This window comes from Xenopus tropicalis, chromosome 2, assembly GCF_000004195.4.
Source record: "Xenopus tropicalis strain Nigerian chromosome 2, UCB_Xtro_10.0, whole genome shotgun sequence".
NCBI classification, from domain to species: Eukaryota; Metazoa; Chordata; class Amphibia; order Anura; family Pipidae; genus Xenopus; species Xenopus tropicalis.
Window position 1 is genome coordinate 31453248 of NC_030678.2, and position 23638 is coordinate 31476885.

Below are 23638 nucleotides of genomic sequence, written 5' to 3' on the forward strand. Positions count from 1 at the left end.
TTGTCTGGGAGATACTGAAAAATGACGTTCCTGACAACTGGAAGGATAAAGGGTGCACCCGTGTGTAAGAACACAGTTTATGCAATTCTTTGCCCATCAGATACAGCCTCTGCTGTAACAATAACTCCTATCTGCCCCGGATGCCTCTCTCTAACAAACATCCCAATCTCACTAAGTCATAACATTCCTGTTATCAACTCAATTCAGAACCAGAGCCCTCTCACTAACTGCCTGATGGCATCGGAGCTCGTGACCCCTACACATTACATGACTGGTTCCAGGTCCTTCTTAAAGTCGCACCTTCACAAAGAAGCACTCCGGTTGTGCTAATGGTTTGATCCAGAATATTACAAATTCCACTTCTACATTGAGAGTGTCTCATCAATTAAGATAAAATGACATGTACAAGTTGACATTTAGAAATTTACAGCAAAACTGTCACCACTTAAACATAGCGCTTCCTCAGCTTTATACTGTAAATGCCTGGAGACACATCTCTGCAACCACCATAACCACTATTGCCTAGTTCCTAGGGTCTTAACTAGAAGAAATACAAAAAAGTTACAGGTTAAACCATATTTCCCATATTGGTGTTCCAGTTAGCAAATTACACATAATACTGGTACCAAAGAGCAGACATTCAGCCATGCAGAATAATGATTTCTTTGCTTCAGTGACTCCTAAGACCAGGTGACCAAGGAAGGGCATACGTCACTAACATAGGAATTACCTCTACGCAATTAAGACCACGGTTGGGCAAATACAATGGGGATTTGTTCCTGGTCATGACACACAACGAAACCAGCACTAATAATGGCTGCCTGCTTGTTAGAAGGTGCTGGGTGATGTATATCAGCAACGCCTGGAAAGGGTAACCTTGCAGACAACTTAAAGGATAAGTAAACTTTTTAAAATAAGTAATTTTGAATTGAAGAGAAGATAATAAGAAAGATAACTTTTCTCCCATTTTTCCTAACCAGAAGAACATCAGCCCAGCCCTTTTTCTTTCACCTGACAATTTCATGGTTGGAAACGGAACAGCAGGTGGCGATCTTGCAACAAAAATCATTCAAATTAAATATACACATTCTCCTTTATATCTTCAAATATCTTAATAATATCTTTGAATCTTAAAAAAAAAATAATGAATGTAAAATGCAAAGGTGCTTAGAACGGCACTCTCAGTTTTACATTTGCTTCGTTTTTTATTGCATGGAATTATAAAAGTTACATCTTAGTATTATTGCCCTGCCACTGGGAAGAATAAGTGGAGAGAATTCCATTGTGCCCTATATAAAGAGTCTCTTTCCCTCTGCTGAATAGGTACAATGGTCATGTTGCTCCTGTGATCAGATTCCTATTGGGTTCCCCTTGATAAAGGCATGTCCTGTTCTGACTTGTTCTGTAGTGCCCCATAGCCGCACTGCAGGGCTTATATAACTGTTTAATAATCTTAGAAACTTATTTTGCTGTGATATATATCCTTAGCATAATATAAAGTAGTTACCTGAATTAGAATCGATCGCCATTACTACCACCTATTACAACTTATTTCCATACTGTGCAACTTCCCTAGGATGTTATTGAATACAGGGCTCCGTGTGTTTTTATCCTACGCCGGGCTATGATTGCCACAAAACAAATCAGTGTCCCTACTTGTCTTCCAAAAATAGTTTTTGAAAAGGAAAGAGAATAAAATACCAGGAAACGTTTACATAATAAAACTTTATTTTTGTTGAGGAAAAGATTTTATATAGATAATAGCCTGAATTTATTGCCATTTGTGCTCAGAGAAGTGGGAACCATATTGTTATTTACAGCCACATATTGTACATAGCCGTACATGGTCAGACTCTGTAATGGCGGTGATTGTTCATAGGAATATATTGTTTAGGCTGATATTACTTCAACCATTGGCATTCTGGGTACTGAGGCTGTAGCACCCATACATTACTTTATTTATGTCCAAGGGGTATGATTTAGCAGAACATGGGTTGGGTTTGAGCAGATTTATGTTGAAGCTGGGTGTTACTGGCTGAATCAGAGCTATGGCCCTTACTGTTGGTGTATGGTGGCCCCTTCTGCCGCTTGGGGTGAGTGAGTGGGGGCTGCCAGGTCTGTGCCAGGCCACCCCCCATCTGCTTACATCACTGCCCCAAAATGATATTTAGATGATTAAATATAATTGCCAAATTACTAGTTAAATTAAATCAGACATGTTAATATTTTTCAGATGCCACCATATTATGACCCCAACTCTCCTGGTCACCCATAGAACACCCCATTCTCCTGCTCCCCATAATTTCACCTGAATTAATGTTAACCCACATGATTGGGGCATTGCCAGGAGGCGCAATGGATGTGGCTGTGGGATAACAGAGCGAGGCCAACGCATTTTAAGTTAAAATCACATTTTGCATTGTCGGGCGAAGTTAAACTATATACGAGCTGAAACAAACCCTAGTCCAGCTGAAACGCCTGTATTTGCTGCACATTATTATTATATTTTTAACATTTATAACAAATAACAACTGAAAGATTTTATCAGTCACAGGCAAGTATATGGCATATTTATATTTATTTCAGATTACTGACCTTTACTTATGTACTGGGCTGGTGTTGACATTTTGTTTTATAAAAGATTTTACTTTCATTTTATAAAAATGGTATGTACAGAATTGCAGAATGGGTGAGGGATATTCTAGAATATATGATAACCCACAGACGTGACAGCATGTTTTTGTACAGGTGTAGGATCTGTTATCCAGAAACCTGTTATCCAGCATGTCTGAATTATGTGAAGACCAGCTTCCATAGACTCCATTATAAGCAAATAATTCTAATTTTTATAATTAATTAATAATAAAACTGTTCCTTGTACTTGATCCCAACTCAGATATAATTATTGGAGACAGAACAATCCTACTGGGTTTATTTAATGTTTAAATGGTTTTTTAGTAGACTAAAGGTATGGATAATCCAAATTATGGAAAGATCCCTTATCTGAAAAACCCCTCCTGAGAATTCTGGATAACAGGTCCCATACCTGTACTGTAATATAAGGTGATGCACGTGTTCGATATGCTGTGGTGATTCCGCTCCAGCTCAATAGAATAACGTGGAGCTCCACTCCAGGCAGTGATACTTATGGGAACCACACTGCATTCACCGGGCCGTCTACTGGATCCTAAAATAATGAAATGTATACAAAAAGTCTTTGGTTTCCAGGCTGAGGCAGCGGAAGAGGGCCGGACTAAATATTAACTAAAACAGTGTGGCAGCTGGGACCTGTAACTGCCATTGCAATTTATTGGCATTGATAAAAGGGATTATGTTCCCATGCAGTGAAATATACACATTTATTACAAGTCTCCCATGAATTCTGTGGATCTTCCTATTGCAATTTGCAGAATTCTCAAGGGAGTGAGGCTTCTTAAATTCCTATTTTTCCTTATAGCCTGTGGGTACATTACTTGTTATATTACAAACAGTATTAATCTGGAGGAATCTGCCTTTACTATGCTGCATTAGTTGCTTGTGAAGGATCAGAATTTTTTTAGAGCTGTACCAAATCCTGCAATCGACCCAAGAATATAAATCGGAGTCTTTTTGACAGGATTCAGCCAAATCTAAGTGCCTGGGGCAATCTAAACTTTAGATCAGGTGGCCTTTTAATTGGGGGTCAGTGGAGACTCTATGTAAGTTACGTGAGTTGCGTAAGTGTAGGGGCCCCATGGTGTTGCTGTGGAGCCCAATAACCAGTCATTCCCCTGCTGGAAAGTTCACATAGAAGACACTGATATAATTCAGTAAATGGATCCCAATATGAAAAGCTGATGTTACTCTATAATAAGCAGTTCATATAAATAATTAAAATTAATAATTAATGTGCTAATAAGTCAGTTCATTGGGGGAAATTTACCTTAAGTTTTTTAATTCACAGGGGGTCAGTGAAGTTTGTCCCTGCAAAGCTTCTCTACAATGTCTTTTGCTTGATACACAAGTTTATAGTGAGTTTTTGTGGAAGTCGAGTACATTTGTGTGAAACTTTATACGTAACTTGCACAATTGGCAAAGCTTTTGTGACGCACCCGGGCCCCTATTCTAAAGAAGATTTCAACAGCACCCCCTCTCCCCCCCACCACCAAAACCCTATTTTAAGTCATTATAAAGGAACAAGGCCAAAGGCCAAATATTTTTATCCAGGCCATGGAATTACACTAGGGGCTTCAGTATTTTTTGTAATACACACGTTTCAGTGAGTCATGTGACACAAATGACATTACTAAGAGCTAATTATAACTGATCACATTACTAACCATAATTTATAGGGATATTCGTCATTCAAATGTCATTGTGAGAAAATGCGGAAAAGGACAACAGCAACGAAAGGTGTCGGTTTTTCAATATTGCAGGTTTTTTACCTGTAGAATTTATTGATATCAAACATGTAGAACTCTCATACATAAAAAATAGATGAACAAATAAAGCTATAATATATAATACTGACAATCCCAATAAGTGGCAGTGGCTCTCTGTTGTAAAGTTTAATAAATATATAGATTTCTTATACAAAAACAGAAGACTCAATACAGTACAGAAATACAATATGTATTACAGGCTGATATAAGCAACAGCTTGCTAAACTCAAAGGTCCTGCACTGTAGAAGGAAGATCACATTTTCTGAATTAAATCAGATTTTTATCTTGTGGCTGCCAGGCCATAGACCTCTGCAATTGTCCCTGGGAAATTCTGGGTGGTCCCATTTTTTTTCATAGAGACCCCAATGGTTGCAGTGTGACAGCAGTACAGTAACATTCCCTAATCAGTCCCTGATTCATTCCTAATACTGTTCTAGAGCATGTGCTGCCATCTAATGTCTAGTTAGTAAACTGCACTCATTAAAGGAAACTGCAGCTAAAGACAGCATGGCCTGGTCATTAAGTGTAACAATTACAATTACTGCTAAATAATACTTCCAGGCAAACAGAAATCATATACAGTGGGCAAATAATATACACCCGGCCAATTATGGTAACTTCTTTCTTCAAGTGAGTTCATATAATTCATAAATACTGTTTCAGTGAAGATCCTGAGTATAAATCATACAAATTCAGCTCTTTTGAAATTCTTCTGAGCTAGGTCAGGGGGCAGGAGGTGTTTGACCCCCAGGTAAGTCGCATAAAGTCACCCCTTGCACCGGCAGTGCATTAGATAGTATTACAGTATAAGTAGGAGGCTGTACCCAGTGTTTTAATATATACATGGCATTCCCAAAAGGGCTGATTCCCCTTTCCCCAATATTAGAGGTAACAGGAATGTAACGTACAAACACACAGTTATGAGGATGGAGAGGTTAAGATGCTGGGCCAATATTCTATGATGAGCCACCAAGCAGTTCAGTGCAGTGACACAGGGGTTCCATGGGGCAGATATGCAGTGCAACTCCCGGCCAATAGCTGGCTACAGATCCTGGGAATTGCTGCCACGTTTAGCACACACATTATCCAGCTAAGCTCCAGCTGCAATTCTTCAGAGGGTTTATCTTTGCAGTGCTATAGCGTCACTGTATACAATTTGTGGTATCTTTCACAGTTACGCTAACATCTTAATACACAGAAATATAAAAAAAACAATTCACAGATAAATATGGCTCTTGGGTTTGGCTTTCCACCATCTCTGCAAAGAGGTGAATATTCAGCTGCTAATAGATTCCAGTCCAGCTTGGGGTGAGTCTCTGCATTAGGCGCGACTGACGGCATATCCGGCGGTCACAGCACAGCTAACTGGCATAGGCAGAGTAACTGCAAAAACAAGAAATACATTTGCTAGGGGTCCATAGGCAATACTAAATGGAATACAGTACATTAATGTATTTTACTCTGTGTGTGTGTGTGTGGCGGGGGTCCCTCCTATCCATTTCACTGTACAGGTATGGGACCCGTTACCCAAAATGCTTGAGACCTGGGGTTTTCTGGATAAGGGATCTCTCTGTTATTTGGATCTACATGCATTAAGTCTACTAAAAAATCATTAAAACATTAATTACACCCAATAGGATTGTTTTGCCTCCAATAGGGATTAATTATATCTTAGTTGGGATCAGGTACAAAGTTCTGTTTTATTATTACAGAGAAGAAGGAAATCATTTTTTAAAATTCTAATTATTTGATTAAAATTGATTAAAATGGCCTTCCCTTAATTTGGACTTTCTGGATAACGGGTTTCCAGATAACAGATCCCATTCCTGTATAATGTCTCATCCCTTGGAGCTGGACAACAAACACAGAAAGCCAGGTGAAGCTGTACAGACACCAGCTGGACACAGACACGTAACAGAAAGCAAAGGGCGCAAGCAAACACGGAATAATGTTCATAGAATACAGTTATTGGCTTTATCCTTCATTCATTCATTGCACTTTGTGGTTGTTTTCCTGGGTTTCCTCATTTTGACTCCTCTATCAGAGCAGAGATCAGATCCCCCATTCAGTCTAATGGCGATATCAGTTCCTGAGATGGGCATTCACTGGGGTTTGAGTTATTAGTCACATCTTACCTCTCTTTGTGCTGTACTTTGCCTGCGCCCGGAGTTATTCTGCCAGTCCTCACGTGTCCCCAATCAAGAGCGTCACTTTTTCCCTTAATAGCAGAAGGTGCACATCAGACTCAGCCATGACAAGCCTGTTCTTAGCAGTCTACCTGATGATAGCCGGTGTCAGTGCCGGGGTCTATTCCGCATCCAATTAGACTGGAATCTTCTAAATCTCTTTCAATCGGTTTTAAAGCGACGCAATTCTGACCTACTTATTAAGCTAAGCTTAAAAGACTTAATATAAGGAATTTACTTGAATACTATAGTTTCACACTGTTTATTTTTGTCGGGGCAAGAAGGGTAGTGCCACTATCAAACATTAATGCTCTGAAACTGGATGACAGATTTTTACATTTTGGCAACTGTGCCCTTGTACAGACGGTATCTTCCCTTAGTGGTGTGGGACCAAGGCTGCAAAAACAAAGAAGGCCTCTTATACATAAGTCCATCTTTACCAAGCTCACATAGCAGTGGCAGTGAAGGGAGGGGTGGGCTACAGAAAGGCAGAGTATAGACACAAAGAAACAGTTGGGACAGAGATAGGACTGCCCAGTGTTTGTGACTATTTTGTAAGCAGAAGTCCATTATGCAAGAGGTGTGCACTGGGAACCTGATTATCTACCTCAGAAGTACCAAACATGGAGAAGCTTCAGTTTCCCTGTTTAGCTAAAGAATTGTTAAAACATTAGGCCAAAACTGTGTTTAGCACAAACCCTGCTCATTACACTCACACCGAACAAGCTAGTATATGCCCTTTAGGCACTCTTTGGCACCTATCTATGTAAATGTTGGTGTACATAATATCAATATAAGGGTACAATCAAAAGCTTCTGTTGCCTTCTGGGGAACAGCACAGAGAGGATCCTAGATCTGTAAACTAAACAACTAAAATGTAGCCGGCAAGCCAAAGGCCTAAGAACCCTCACATACAGTATGCCACTCCATATCCACTCCATACCTCCAAATATTCAGGTTTTAGACCACATCTTTAGTTCACTCAGTTATACCCAGAAATAAGTCCGTAACATGCCCATGTTTTCCAGCCAAAGATTCAGGAGCTGAGAGCCATAAATAAGCATTATTGGAAGCTCCTGTTTCCCATGTACTGCATATGCCTCATCTACTCAATTGCCTCTATGATAATACAGTTATCCAACACTGACAAATAGTTTTTAGAAGTAAAGCTGATTTTACTGATGCTTCTGGTTCATGGCACATAAGATGTTTAGATTTTGGTCAGAAAACAGACAAATAGAAAAAATCACTGACACACCTATGTTTAATAATAGCCGCCTATATGACAAAGCAAAGCTGGATTTACATGTGGTGCGTCCCTAGGCCACTCACACCCCTGCCCCCCATTCCCCCTTGGGTTCACACCCTTGCATGCCTGCTCCCTCTGCGCTCGCCCCCCCTCACACCACCTACCTTACTGATTGGCTGCACTGGGTGGGCGGGAGATTCAAACAGCTCTAAAAATCTCTTTTGCAGGCCCCAGTGCAGATGCGCCCAGAAGGCAGCGTGCTACCCTCATTTCTTTGCCACCCTAGGCCCCAGCCTTTCTGGCCTGCCCACATATCCAAGCCTAATGATGAGCTACAGGCAAGGCTTTGCCGTGTGGCAGCAACACCAGGCTGGGTTGCTAGGGAATGGTTTGAGCACAACCATATGGAGTCACAAGTGTTGTATACAAGAGTCTTTTCAAATGTGTTTGGATCACCATGACCCTTTAGGCAGTGGTTCCCCAACCTTTTATACATTCAAATGGAAAAAGTGTTGGAGAGCAACACAAGCATAAAAAACTTTCTGGGGGTGCCAATAAAAGCTATATTGCCAATTTAATAGCCCCTATGAGGACTTACATCCTACAGGAGGCTCGGTTTGGCATTATACTGGGTTTTTATGCAACCAACACTTGCCTCCTAACCAGAACTTCAAAAATAAGCCCCTGCTTTGAGGCCCCTGAGAGCAACATCCATGTTACTCATGAGCCATTGGTTGGGGATCACTGCTTTAGGCAGTGGTTCCCAAACTGTGGGTCTTGCAGCAGTTCTGGGGGGGCTCATCCTGAAGGCCACTTATCGTAAGTACTGGGGAGAATGGCCATTTGCTCCCCTACATACACCTGAAAGCCCAGCATGAAGCTCATTTAGAGTCTCCAGGTGAATATTTGCTTTCCTAGATATTCTTGGAACTAGGACTGAATAACTGATACACTAATAGTTTCCTATTTCTATACTCATTTCATAAGTGAAGGGGAGGGCCTGACCAAAGTTTGGACATTGAAGGGGGCCCCTAACAAGAGGTTGGACCTTCAAGTGGGTCTGAAACTGAAAAGGTCTGACAATCACCGCTCTAGGAAAACAATGGCCATAAAAACATTCTTTTACACTGCAGGTACTTTAGTAAAATGGACACCGTCTGCTCTTTATTATTTAGAAACCATACTATATGTAAGTACTCATGGCTCCCACCAGAATGCTTCCCTCTAATCCATTCTCTGGAGACCTGGCTGTCTCCCTGCTGCTATACCAGGGGGTCCCCAACCTTTTTTACCCATGAGCCACATTCAAATATAAAAAGAGCTGGGGAGCAACCCAAGCATGAACAATAAGCACCTTCTTTCAGGCCACTGGGAGCAACATCAAAGGGGTTGGTGGGCACCATGTTGCTCCTGAGCCACTGGTTAGGGATCACTGTGCTAAACTAATATATCAGAAAAATAAAAACAAGAGAGAAATAGCAGTTCCACAGACTAAACTCACATTAGTTCCAAAATTCCAATATTCTATGACTTCATGTGATTTCAGTTTGGCGTTATGATAATGCAGCGTGGGCAAGTTCATTGCATTCATATGGAAGAACAAAGATTAAAAGATCAGAGTGAATCTACCATATATGCGCATATTATAACATATTAAAGTAAGTGGGAAAGACAGAATTCATATATTTGTTTCTATTGATAATCAGGACTGATACATGAGTGTCTGATAATAATCACGTCAGCTTCCACAACAGATCCTATACAGTATATACTGTATATATATATACAGAAAAAGACAGAGCACACCCTAATAATAATCAACTGCCCCGGGTGCTTGCAAAAAATATGTATAAAGCAAGATAGTGAGCCGCACACATAGGGACTTAGTTAGAAGACAAAAAATTTTTTTATTAATGAAAAAAATCCAGCGTTTCGAGCACCAACTGTGCTCTTCCTCAGGGACAAACCAGGGTCCCTGAGGAAGAGCACAGTTGGTGCTCGAAACGCTATATATATATATATATATATATTCATATACACTCTTTACTAGTCATTTTAACTCAGCTATATAAGATCTGTAACAAACAGATGCCCTGACAATGCAGCCTCCTTAATGTTCGAGCCCCCACCCCATGCAGAATTAGGTTATAGATGTTGATTCCGTACTGAGAAGAAAGAGAAGCCATTCGTTTAATGGGACTTTAAGGTTGCATGTAATGAATGAATTAAACCATGCATTAAGCCCTGTACATGATGCGCACACATAATGCAGTAAATACACAGAGCAGCACATCAGACAACAAGGAGCAGTTATGCTAAAGGCAGGAAAATCCAACTCAGACAGGGCATTACGGCTGTGGCAGAAGCAGAGCAGACACAACCAGAAGACGCCATACTACAGTTACACAACTCCTTTATACCATTCAAGCTTGGACTGGCAATCTGTGGGTTCTGGCAAATGCCAGAGGGGCTGCTGTAAGGTGCCATAGACACTAAATATTGGGGCTGTTGGGTCTCTGTGTACTTCATATGCCAGGGCCTATTTTGTATCTGTTCCACATTGTCTAAAGGGGTAGTTCACCTTCAAATAAACTTTAAATGTGTTATAGAATAAGCAAGTCTTAGAAACTTTGCAACTGGTCTTAATTTTTTTTTAGTTTTTGAGTTATTTGGCTTCTTCTTCCAACTCATCCAGCTTTTAAATGGGGGTCACTGACCCCAGCAGCCTAAAAACTACTCTACTCTGTGTGGCTACAGTTTTATTGATACTGTTACATTTTATTACTTATCTTTCTATGCATGCCCACTTCTATTTATATTCCAACGTCTCACTTACACAACTGCTTGGTTGCTAGGGTAATGTGGGCCCTAGCAAGCAAACAGCTGCTAATATTCCATAATGGAGAGCTGAAGGTAAATCATTCAAAAACCACACATAATAAAAAATGAAGACCACTTGTAATATCATATCACTCTCTCTCAGAATATCACTCTCCTTATCATACTAAAAGTTAATTTTAAGGCGAACAACCACTTTAATTAACATTTCAGTCTGCAAGGGATAGATCAGCTCTGGTCATACAAAAGTCGAGTTTCTGAGTTCATGGAGCCATTCTTCCACAGGCTGATTATGCTGCATGGATCTCATGTGAATCCTACCAGCCATGCAGCATGGGGATTACTTAGTTGGCTGGTGTGAGAAAGTTATATATGCAGTGACCATGTATAATATATAGTATGGAACTGAGGCTCTGCTACTTTCTACTAACGTTCCCAAGTTGAAATCTGATCATTTCCAGACCAAGGAGATTTAATATTTACATGACAGATATATTACTAGGTGGTAAAGAGAGAGAAAAACCCAGTGTTTGGGTGCCGCCAAACATTTACATACATCAGTATTTCCATATTGTATCAATATTTGTTTTATCATAAGACGAGAAGTCTTCTGGGTAAGGTGACTGACACCCAAGAAGATTATTATGTAGGGGAGCAACAGGCAAGGGAAGGAACAGATTTTATATGAATAATGAAATGCTGCCATTAGAATGCCAGTCTGACCTGCTGCCCTGTAGCTCTTCTAGCTCCCTGTGTAAGCAGGCACTCCTCTCCTCTTCCTCCTGCAGGCGCCGTTTCACTGCACGCAGCTCCTGTTGGGACTCACACTTGATATCATTCGCCACCACCACTGCCGTCTGCAGATCTGCCTGAAAGCGCCTCCACTCCTCAGCATCCTCCTGATGGGTAACAATGGCCGCCGTGCGTTAATGCTGCATCAGGATGTAACACTACAATTCCTTTCATTTTTTAATATATATAATAAGGCGATTAGATGAACTTTTGGCATTGTTATAGTTTCTCCCTGTCATATTCATGAACACAAATATGCTAAAATGAATGTGCCAGTGCAGAACTACCTCTGCCAATAGCCTCTGCTGAACATTCATAGAAATAGAAACCCTCGTTACAGCTAAGGTATGTTTTCCCTTTTAAGGGAGCAGGCCTCACAGGGCATCATGGGAGACATGAAGATATGACTAAGAAGAAACTATTTATGGAATACAGGAGAGATCATTTGATATTAAACAAGTAGAATGATCTTTGCCGGTCTGGATAATAATGACCTTATTTTCATAACTGAAGTGGATAATTACCTTCATCTGTTTATTGAGGAGTTTCAGCTGTCTCTCCAAGTCTTGCTTTTGTTCTTCCAGCTTGTCAACTTTATCTAAAGCAAAGATGAAAATGAATATAGGTGAGTAGGGTTATATTCCTCCATGTAGTACCAAGTTTGGACACTGTGTGGCACTGTTGTATGTCAAATAACAACATAACAAAGCAACATAGGGGGACACTCGGAAGGTCAAGCATGCAGTGTTCAGCACAGTACTATAGTGTCCTTCAGGCGGTACCATGTGATAATAGGCTGATAACCTTCTCCTGCATTCACTGCCGCCCCCTAAGAGCTGTTATGTGGAGCATATGGCACCCAGAGCCCCTTGCAGGGATGATGCACATAATCGTTGTTAGAGTTCAGTGACGCAGATTACAGCGTGTCAGTTCTACTGGGAGGCATATAACACATTATTTCTATGCTTTCTATTGAAGGAGAAGGCAGCTGTCTATAGGGAGCTTTCCCAGTGAAACTATTCTGTTTATCTTCTGTAGCTTGTGGCTTTTCAAGCATTTGAAGCCATACGTGAGACAAAGAATTGCATCACTGTATAGGAACCCACTATGTCACACACCACCCATAATCCCATTCAAACCATAGGGTAAAAGGCACAGGGTTTCATTACCACTGTCAATGTAATTGACACAAACCTCTTAGTGGCTATATAAAGCATATACATAGGGTTGGCATCCAGCTGGTATTTCTCTGGCCTAGCCTTTGCTTCCAATCCACCCCAATAAATGTAATAAATAGGCCCAATAAACCCAATAGGCCCTTCCCTGCTCAGCCCACTCCCTGCCTCCACTGCATCACAGCCCCATCCCCATAATCACAGCCCCACCCCCTTAAAGGGGTGGTCCACCTTCAGGCTAACTTTTAGTATGTTATAGAATAGCCTATTCTTAGCAATTTTCTCCTCTTCTGACTCTTTCAAATTGGGGTCATTGTCCCCAGCAGCCCAAAAAATATTGCTCTGTGAGGCTACATTGTGTCACTTTTTATTATTTATCTTTCTATTAGGCCCTCCTCTATTTATATTCCTGTCTCTCTTTCAAATAACTGCCAGGTTGCTAGGTTGAATTGGACCCTAGGAACCAGATAGCTGTTGAAATTACAAACTAGAGAGCTGCTGAACAAAAAGCATTTAAAAAAACGCAAATAATTAAAAACAAAGACCAAGTGCAAATTGTCGCAGAAGAGAACTTTCTGCATTACACTAAAAGTTCATTTAAAGTGAACTACCCCTTTAATTTTGGGCCAATGAACGGCTTTAAGAAAGGTGGCAGCTCTAGACACATGTTCATAGTGTTAGGCTAGCCCACCAGGGTCTGGGGAATACAACTGTGGGCCCTGGTCAAAATCTCCCCCATCCTTTTGATTGTTACACAGTTATTCACAATAACCAGCAAGTCTATAGGAAATGGAATCCCATTATAGCAAATATTTCCTACAGTGCAGGGATATTGTGAGTAGGGCTTTCTAACCATATTTTTGTAACCCTTGTAAAGACACGAGGCCGTTATACAATACAAAGGGCCACCATTAATAATCACGGGGCCCCATACCACTAGGATACCAGGGGGCTCCAACTATAATTATAACTATAATTATAATAACACCATCCATGATCCACCAATTGACATAACCTCATTATATTTTAAGGACATATTCTTCAGAAAGTACTACTGTATCCCCTATCCAGAGTGCTGGCTCTGTTATCCTGTACCTCCAGTGTGGGAAACATTATTTTGGTGATAGGTGCCCATTAAATGATCAGTAACTGCATAGTGTTACCCATAAATAAAATATAACTCACTTTCCAGGTCACTAATAAGCTGGTTGTTGTGCAGTTTGACCGCCCGATGTTGCTCTACTTGGTCCTCCAATTCAAAGATGGTTTCCTTCATGTCCTTGATCTCAGTGTCCTTCTCCGAGCTCCTCTCCTGCAGCTTCAGGTTGGCCGATTTCAGCTGTTCCTCCCTTAGGTCCCCCAGTTCCTTCAGATCATGGCACTCTGTCTCAACCTATGGAATGAACACACAGTCAGCTCTTCCTTGGGTTTGGATCCTGCCCAATTAGGCTATTAGAGGACACAGAGATTTCCATAAATATTTGAGGACACAGCGATGTCCATGACACGGGCCCATGGTATCAGGAAAGTTATTGGAATCACTAGGGGGTTCCCAACATTTTGGCGATTTGATCTTTCCTTCTCCTTTAAATCTGCCTGTGTATGGCCGTTGGGTTTGCTGGCCTTTTGTTTTTTTGGGTTTTTTTTGCACTGCTGCTTCGGACTACTAAAACAATGCAGCAAAAGCCAAGTGATTGCAAGGCATTGTGGAGTGGAGTCTTGGCTAGAGGATCTGACCAGAAGTGCAGAAATGCATATTGGAATGTGGCTTTTCATTGGGCAAGATCTTACTTTTGAGTTTATATTCCCTAAGCAAAACTAAAAGTGAGGATAAAAAGTAACGATCCCAAACTTTGCTGGCTCTGAATGCTTTGAACGTTGTGTGCAAGTGAGTAACAGGAATGATGTTAGTGTAGGAATAAGAAAGCATGGGCTGGAGTGACACAGGAATCTGTGCATGGCATCATCCAATAGAATGTATGACATCATTGCCCACAAGGTATGACATCATAACACACAAGGAGATAACCTGGCAATGACACACGCCAGACCCAAGTCACACAGGAAATGTCACCAGGACATGTCTCTCTCTAATCAGTGCCACATGCTGCCGCCAGAGTTCAGTTTAACCCCTGCAGCGCTGCCACAAGATAAGGCCTTGCTTCCACACAACTCATTCCATAATCCAAAGGTTACAGTGTAGATAAAGGTGTAATGTTTCAGCCTGCAGACTGTGTATTGGGAGGCAAAGTACTGCGCTCTCTACACCAGATGCAGCATCTGCACTGAAATACAAATGATTGCATTATAATCTGACTGTATTTCCCAGCATATTATATCTGACTCGGACAAGAGACAAGATTTACTGCACTGCTGCTGCTCCTGAGTAATACAAGCAACCAGCAAAGTGATTCCGCCCAGGCACAAATAGGAACTGCCATTAGAACCAAGGCCTTAAACAAATAACAACCATGACATACTGCAAAAATGTACCCTACAGACTTACCTTTATACTATATTTTTTTCCCTTACATAGATATGTAACTTTTTAGCACCGATTATTGCTTTTTTGCAAATTTCACATATACAAGGAGGTGCCCACTGCGCTAAACAACTAACAGAGAGAGCAGTGGTGTAAATAGCTACACCTGGGGCCCCCCTATTTCGGATGTGCAACCCCTCTCCCCTGGATGTGTGCACAAACACCTTTGACATTCTGCACGGGATACGGCGCTGTCACGTCTCCAATGGGTTCCAAGGGGGTACCAGTCCAGCTGCAATTGGACCCTAGGATGTTACACCAGTCAGAGAGAGAGGGTCAACCAGCCTCCCCCCTCAGCTGTCAGTCAGGTGTAACTTCAGCATCCCACTGACAGCCAAAAGCAATGCATGTCAGTTTTTAGCCAAGCCCCTCTTAAGTCAGGACCCCCCTTACCTTATACAAAGGTTACAGATTTTTCACACTAACTAATAGCATAAATAGACACAGGCCCAGTTGCTCCACCTCTACCCCCTTAAACTACCCGCTATCTGCTGCCATACCCTAACAAACAATGGCAGGTTATCACTATGCCCCATGGGGGAACAACCTGGGTGCAGTAAATCCCTAACACTTACACCACAAACCCTAACTGGCCTTCAAGCTGGGCTTTCAGGAGAAGGGCAAATTCTCTCGGCATTCTCTCCAGATCTCATCCTAACTGAACTCCATGCTGAGACTCCCTGTACCCCTGCAAGGGCGCCAGGCCCCATGGAAGCCCATAGCAAAGTTTGGAGACTGGGTGTTTGGAAACCCTAAGAGAAAGCTGGGAGTTTAAGGAGGGTTTTAAGGAGGGTTGGATATACCTTGTACTTATAGGTGGTTCTTTAAAGGAGAAGTAAACCTTAACATTTTCACAAATAATAATATAATAGGAAAAAGAAAATATTGGGATTGAAACCCATTGTGCATGTAACCCTTTTCATTCTCTGCATCTAACCCTTTTCAGTCTCATGACCACTTAAACCGTGTAGAAAATGCCATCTGATTAAAGCAGTGATCCCCAACAAGTGGCTCGGGGGCAACATGTTGCTCCCCAACCCCTTGGATTCCTGACTTGGGGGCAAGTTTAGGTTGAATAAAAACAAGATTTCCTACCAAATAAAGCCTCCTGTAAGCTGATAGTGTGCATAGAGGCTGCCTAATAGCCAATCACAGCCCTTATTTGGCACCTCCATGAACTTTTATGGTGCTTGTGTTGCTCTCCAAGTCTTTTTACATTTTGACTGTGGCTCACAAGTAAGAAAGGTTGGAGATTCCTGGATTACAGCTGCAATATGCACCATTTACATGTGTACAAAACAATAGTTTTTGTTATCCATTTCCCTGGCAATTGCTCCTAAGTTATCATGGAAATAAAAAATGAACTGACGCCCCACAGGAGAAGCTATCTGGGTGAGTAGCCAGAGCCTCCCACTGTCAGCCAGTGTCGAGGGATAGGGAAAGTCACTGCTAAAAACAATAAATGATTGTAGGTTTAGCTACGGTTAATGACAAAAGGATGGCAGTGGCCATGGAGTGCTGACCCATTGGGACAGGAAGGCCCCAGCCACTGATCCAGTCAGCTGTTCCCATCAGAGTTAGCTCATAACTGCCCTTAAGTGCAATAACCAGGGAAACAGTTTACACAACACACAGACAACTATTAGCACATTTTTAAATGGTGAAGAAATTGGAGTCTTGGCTAAGGAAGGCTTACACTTTTTCAAAACAATGCAACTAAACTGGTTCAAGTCCTAACTAGCAGTACAGAAAGGGACAAACAGATTGTTTTCAATAAAACATATTTTACAAAAACAGTAGTTTTCAGACTTTTTCAGGTTAAGCCCCCATCCCCCTTTTTAGGCCCTCCTTAGCTCATAACAAGGTTACAACATATGTTAATCGTTGTATCAGCAATTCAGTCATAATTCCAAGAATATCCATGACAGAAAACATATGTTCATCCCCAAATCCCTCTCGAATTGACCTTCAACGTTGGGCTTCCAGACGTATCCAAGGAAGCAAACAGGCATTCTACCCACAGCTCTTCTAACTGGCCTTTAGCCTGGCCCTCCAGGAACACCCCTTGGCCCTTTCTGTGGGGAGGATGGCAGCTCTACAGTTTGGGAACTACTGCTTTACAGTCATTGAAAATTGTAATAAATATATACTGCAAAGTTGCTCGGAATTATATTTCCTATATTTTCCTTATTATGTTTGGGTTAAACCTCTTTAATACTGCAACACAGTCCATTGCTTTTAAATCCTAAAATAATCCTACGAATTTCAAAAGTGGTCAAATTTATTTCCCCTTTAACAAGTAATGAGCTATCATTTTGAATGGGGTACAGTAAATATATATTTATTGGACTTATTCTTTCAATAGAATGTCATGCAGTAGATTCAATTGCTCTTATACTATGTATAAATACACTTTGTATTCTGGTTCTTAGGAATAAGTGGGAATATTGAGATAAATGACCAGCATGAAATTCTGTACCTGATATTATTGCTCCCCCTGGAGGCTTTAGCAGTTACTTATGAACTCATTAAAATTAATAAAGATCTCTATTCCTGACTAATTTCTATTGACACTAAAAGATGATATCCATCTCTAATTAATTTATTTTATAGATTGCTATGCCATTATATACAATCAAAGGGCATTCTGTGCAGACATCTTTATTATTATATTAAATATCTGTTAATTGACAAAGTGCACTTCCCTACTACTTTTCTACTAAACACTATACAGTATTATGTACAGTTCCCCCATTGGCTCAGCTAGCACAAAATTAATGTAGAAGCTACTGTTTGGCTGTACCATACTAGCCAAGTACCATAAATGATCACTTGGTCCGTATAAATCTCATATAGCAAGTAACGTAACAATGGAGTGCGCAAATCCATCAGGGTCTGAAGGCCAAAGAATACAGAGGGCTTGGCAGGGGGTTGACTGATGAGCAGTTACAATATTTGCTCTGAACAGATCATCAGATAAACATGCAGTTATTGTATTCCTCTTTATCAACAATATAATACCCCACTCTCCATTTGCTGGGCTGATGTGTTGGATTTCTTATGCCTTAGAACTTGCCTTTCCTTACTTGCATTTACATTTCCTTCCATTTTTTTCATAAACGCAAGAGCTTTCCCTTTGCTCATGAGAGGTAAAACTGTGATTTTTTTGGTGTGAATTCAGAATGACAGAACAGATCATTATTATCTTATGGGATTATGGAATCCCTTGTTTCATTACAGTGTGATTTTGAGAATTTCTATGGAATTAACTTTTAATAATATGTATTAAGATGTAGAAATACAGTAGAATTCAAATGACCTTGTCTTTGATATGGAGGAGCACATATGGTATGATAGTACAGTCTACTTGGATGATAATTTGTCAAGACTGACTGGCTTCCCTCATTACTCCTCCAATGGGTCGTTCCATACAATGATATCTACTACTACAGAAGAATCGATGTGGTCAGTGAAACCTACCCTCTCTTTAAACCCATTAATGCGATTAAATAAAAATGAGCCCCTTCTCTTAACTGTTACACTATCCTGATATATATAAGGTGATTGCACCTTCTCAGTTCAGCAGTTTGAACCTGATGACTTGCTATTAACTACACAGGGAATCCGGAGAAGTCAATTTCTATTGATGGCACATTGCCAATGCTGGGTGGTGCAACCTCTCACAGAGATATCCCACATTCTCAGCAGTAATGGAACATGCAGTAAAATGCTGTTCTCATCAGATAGTTGACAGGGCCTCATGCATGACTGTTATCTATCGTGTCCCTAACCCCTAAATATAGGGGTTCCATATCTCAAAGCAGCACTAGGCTATTTTTGACACTAGTTTTAGAGAACGTTGCCTTTGAAACCATCATCCAGTCATATCCATCTGCACAATACATCTGTGCATGTCACTGACATGTGTGGCCAACGCAGGGGCAAGGGATATGGCAGAGGTGTAACAATAGGGGTTGCAGATTCTGCAAATGATGGGGGAGTGGGGCAAAAGTTTGAAGGGGGTCTCTTCCAAAGTTTAGGAGGTTGTTAAAAGCCTGCTATGGGGCCCAGTAACCTCTAGTGATGACACAGAAGGAATCCTATAATATTGTTTTAATATATTTATAAATATGCAAACACAAAACCTGAGTGAACTTTTCAGTGGGTGGTGAGCCTAACTCTCCCTATAAAAACTTTTGGTACTATCTATATGAGTGGGCACAGGGTGTTCTGTTGTCTGTCTTAAAAGACACGGTCCAACATTGGTCTTGTTCCTACAAAGGTTTTTGTATATGAATTAAATGTTTACTTGGGAAAAAGCACACATCAGTTACCTATTAAATCTTAATAATAACAAATGTCATTTAAGAGCCAACAGCATCAGGCAAATGATTCTGCTGCATTGCACTCACCTCATAAACCCCCTGTACATCTGGATCTCTAACATTAGAAGGTGCCTGTTTGGCAGAGCTTATAGTCAGCCAGTGCCAGCAGCTACCCTCTATCCCCTCTATTCTCCATTCATCCACAGCACAGATTTGCAGCCATAAGGAGGGGGGACAAAGAAAAAGTCACAACTCTGCCTCACACACTGACTATTTGTTGAGCCTTTACAGAACAACTGTGTTCTGAACACCTGGACCACAAAATATAAATTAAAATACAGCAAAGAGAGAATAGGCCATTCAGCAATGCAGCTGCAAAGCCTTTAACTCCCCATGAAACATGTTTATATGTTATTTCTTAAGAAAATTACTTTTAACTGACAGACCACGTTCAGATTTAAATGTGCAATCTGATATATAGCTTTCTTTCTTTAATACAACATTGCCCAGAACTGTAACAAACAAGTAAAGCAGAATGCAAAGCAAATGCACCAGGGATGGGAAAGGGAGGTTAAGCTTGCTGACAGCAAAGAGAGAACAAAGCTGGCTAGCTCTCCAAGCTAATATCACATAAGATGGGTTGGCATTTAGTAGCTGTAGCAGTGATACAATATATGGTATGGCCCATTATGGATAACTGGAATAGCAGTGATAGAACACATATTAATGTGCATGGCTATGATTCGAGGTGACACCTTCTGTCTAAAACACAAGGAGGCTGGAGACTATTTCGCACATTCTGTCAAAACCACAAGTCTGCCACAAGCAAACGCTCACAATGATGATGGTATTAATTATTCATTTCTCTGACCTTTGCCAGGAGACACTGCAGCTGCTTCACTTCACTGTTAGCCCTCAGCAGCTCTTGGCGAAGTTCTGAGCATGTAAGTTCTAAATGCTCTTTCTCAGCATGAGCCGACTTTAACATCTCCTGGATCTCAGTGTTTCCACTCCCGCTTCCTTTCCCCACTGCCGTTATTTCAGCCGCTTTCTGGCGCTCACCCTCCAGCTGAGCCTTCAAGCAATTATTCTCTATTTTAAGGCCTTCGTTTGTGACTTTCTGGTCCTCCAAGGCCTTTGCCGTTACATTTTTTTCTTTCCTTTGCGTGTCAAGAAGACGTTGCAGTTTATCTACTTCCTCCTCAAGCTTTTTTCTCATGGCCTGTGCCTCCTGGTGTTCTTTCTCTAAGCTTCGAAGGCTGCTGGTTAACTGCTGCTGAATGTTGAGCAGCTTCTCCCTTTCAAACTGTGATTTCTCAACTAATTCCAAATACTTCTTTTCTGTCTCCGTAAGTTTGCCATGAATCTCAGCCTCTTCAGTTTTTGCCCTGTCTTTTAAGAGACCCATTAGTCTCTCGTTTTCTTGACTTAGTTGCTCTGCCCTCTGTCTTTGCTGCTGTAAGTTGGTTTCTAAAAAAGCCTTTTCTTCTACTAGCTTTTCACTTTCCATTGTCAACTCCTGCACCATGAGGTTCTGGTCCGACAACTCTTGCAGTGTTGCCTGTAGCTCTTCTGCTGTACTGTGATGGTTTTCTTCCATCTTATGTATTCTTTCTGTAAGGGAGGCTACAGAAAGATCACTTATGTTATTGGGAGAACTACCACTAGTAGAACACTTTGACCCTTGGCATGGAATGCTTCCTGTGGATGTCGGTCTGGAAGGCATATCAGCAATGTGCTCAAAATCAGAGGCATCTGGTGAAATGGAAGCTTTTGTGACATCGCTGCTTGAAGAACCAGATATATGGAGGCCACTTTCACTTCCTGGTATTCTGCAATCACCAGTCTCACCAGCTGGCGGACTTTTTAATTGGCATCCAATATTTGTCCCTTGAGTAGATGGTGACAGAAGGCTGCTGCTATCTGTACCATTGCTGGTTATGGTGTCGGAAAGAGGAGACTGCTCTAGGGCATGCAATTTCTGCTTCAGGTCTGCATTTTCCTTCCTAAGTATGGCAAGCTCTAGTAGAGAATTTGTGTTTTTTTCTTGCAGTGTCCTTATTAATGCTTCAGGGTCGCTTAAGGCCACATTATTGATATCATGTAACTCTGCTAAGGGACCTATAGAGTTGAGGACCTCTGGGCTTGGTGATTCCTTGTCTTTACATTTTTGAAGCTCACTACGAAGTTTGCAAATTTCAGAGTCTTTTGTTTTTGCTTCCGCCAGAAGTTCTTTGACTTGTATCTCAAGGACTGTCTTATTAATTTGCTCATTTTCCTGCTTGGGCCTTGTAGGTGTACGAACATTCTTTGAGGGTGTTGGGGTACTAGGAGAGGAAGGGCTGGGTAATGTCTTTTTAGCATTGGCATTAACAGGACTGCGCAAAGCCACTCGGTCCCTTGATACTGGCGTGGACAGTTCCCTTGGAGCTGGAATACCAGTCCGTCTTGCAGCTGCAGATGTTCCTAAAACATAAAGAATAAAACGGTTATGATCCCCACAAAAAAACATATGTGATAACTTCTTTGAATAAACAGCCCTCATTTTTATGGCAATAAACAAATGTGACGTAAAAATTTAGTTTTATTTTTCAGAAAAATATACATATTACATACAGAAACCCATTATGTAAAAGAATTCTCTGTAGATAAAACAATAGAAGGAGAACAATGAAAGTCGCTATATGGAAAATACTGCGTTTAGATACAGTACAAAGATATCCAGTGAACATTGTGCAGGGCAAAAGCATCGCTAAGCTCAAGAACAAAGCAAGCAGTGTTTATGGGTAGAGAAAATTGCAAGGACATTCTGAGTCCCAGGCCAGCAGCCCACTCAGGCAGGTCAAACAGTTAGGCTTCCTCAGCTGAAGAATTCCATAAAGAAAGAACAATTTTGTGCTGATTAAACATAGAAAAAAATCCTTCATAATTATGTCATGCTATCTCAACATTAGTCCAAATACTACCTGTGCCCATCTCAAACATGTGCACCCTCATGAAATCTACATGCCCTCTGACTAGGCAATTATATGTTAGAGATCCAAGTTTCCATTTGTAAACCAGATATTTTAGCTCTTGGTAGATGAGCACTGCTGCATGATATCCTGACCATACAGAAAGGATATGAGGGGACAACCAAAGACAGTCATGCAGTTCTCCTTACGCAGCATAATGTCTTCCATCACCTCTCACCAAGACCCAATATTTGATCAATATCTCAAATTGTTTAAGTCATCACTAGTCAGGTGATAGCTGGGATTGTTCATGCCAATAATCCCCTCTTTTCCCATTTGTGATTCTACATGAACCTAGACATCCTACTGTTGACACAGCAGTTGTTAAATGGGTGATAGCGGCTTTTGCTCATAAGCATCCATTTAGCTCAAAACTGGCCCTGGTTTAAGTGATCCCAAGGCATGGCACAGTAAGTGGAAACCTGTAATCAATATGTGATGCTTTCAACAGCAAATAACTATGCTTATTGCTTATATTAATTATATAGAAATGATTATATAGCATATCTTCCTAGTGAACAGTATTGGACTAAGATAGCTAATAAAATTCCATTTACAGTGTGACTGGGCCTTTGTCAAAAATGCATTGAAGTCAAGCAAAAACACCAAACCCTTACACAGATGGGAACGCATAGCTGGAATGTCAAAAAATCATATTAGCATTTCTTAAATTCCTGATTTAAATATCCCACCTCAGCCACCCATTTAAAATTCTCATATATTTGGGTGTTAATGGCCCTTTAAAAAGTAAAGGAAGAGCAAGACATGACAGGGTTAAACTTAAGCTAAGGACTGGGGGGAATGAAGCATCCAGAAAATGTGGTTTTAAGAACATTTTTGTTAAAAACTAAACTTTCTTCTGCTAAAGAACAGCTACATTTTAAGATGAATTAGTCAGCAAAACAGCTCTGTATAGTGGTGAACACATTCCGAATACGCTTTAGGCAACTGAGCGCCAGTGCATTCCAGGAACAGTGTATGCTATGCATGCCAATGAGGAAAGGCCAAAAGGCTCCTGGTCTCTGTAACCTCAATCCTGGATCTGCCATTCCATTCCCAAAGCACTGTGCCATTCCCATGCTCATACTGAATACT

The 23638-nt window shown here is 41.0% G+C and overlaps 1 protein-coding gene across 4 annotated transcripts in view; it reads right to left on the reverse strand.

Annotated features, from left to right (window-relative positions):
* Positions 1–23638, reverse strand: part of specc1 (sperm antigen with calponin homology and coiled-coil domains 1) — a 187214-nt gene that overhangs the window by 73365 nt on the left and 90211 nt on the right. For 2 of the 4 annotated variants that reach the window (XM_018091444.2, XM_004911690.4), the window contains 4 exons: positions 20401–21995; positions 13848–14055; positions 12012–12085; positions 11419–11594 (listed from right to left, as the gene is read on the reverse strand). In XM_018091444.2, the coding sequence (XP_017946933.1) occupies positions 11419–11594; positions 12012–12085; positions 13848–14055; positions 20401–21995 (2053 nt within the window). Of the gene's footprint in view, positions 1–4395; positions 5806–6557; positions 6641–11418; positions 11595–12011; positions 12086–13847; positions 14056–20400; positions 21996–23638 lie in introns of those variants that run through there. The other 2 variants (XM_018091445.2, XM_018091446.2) reach the window with 2 other exon arrangements.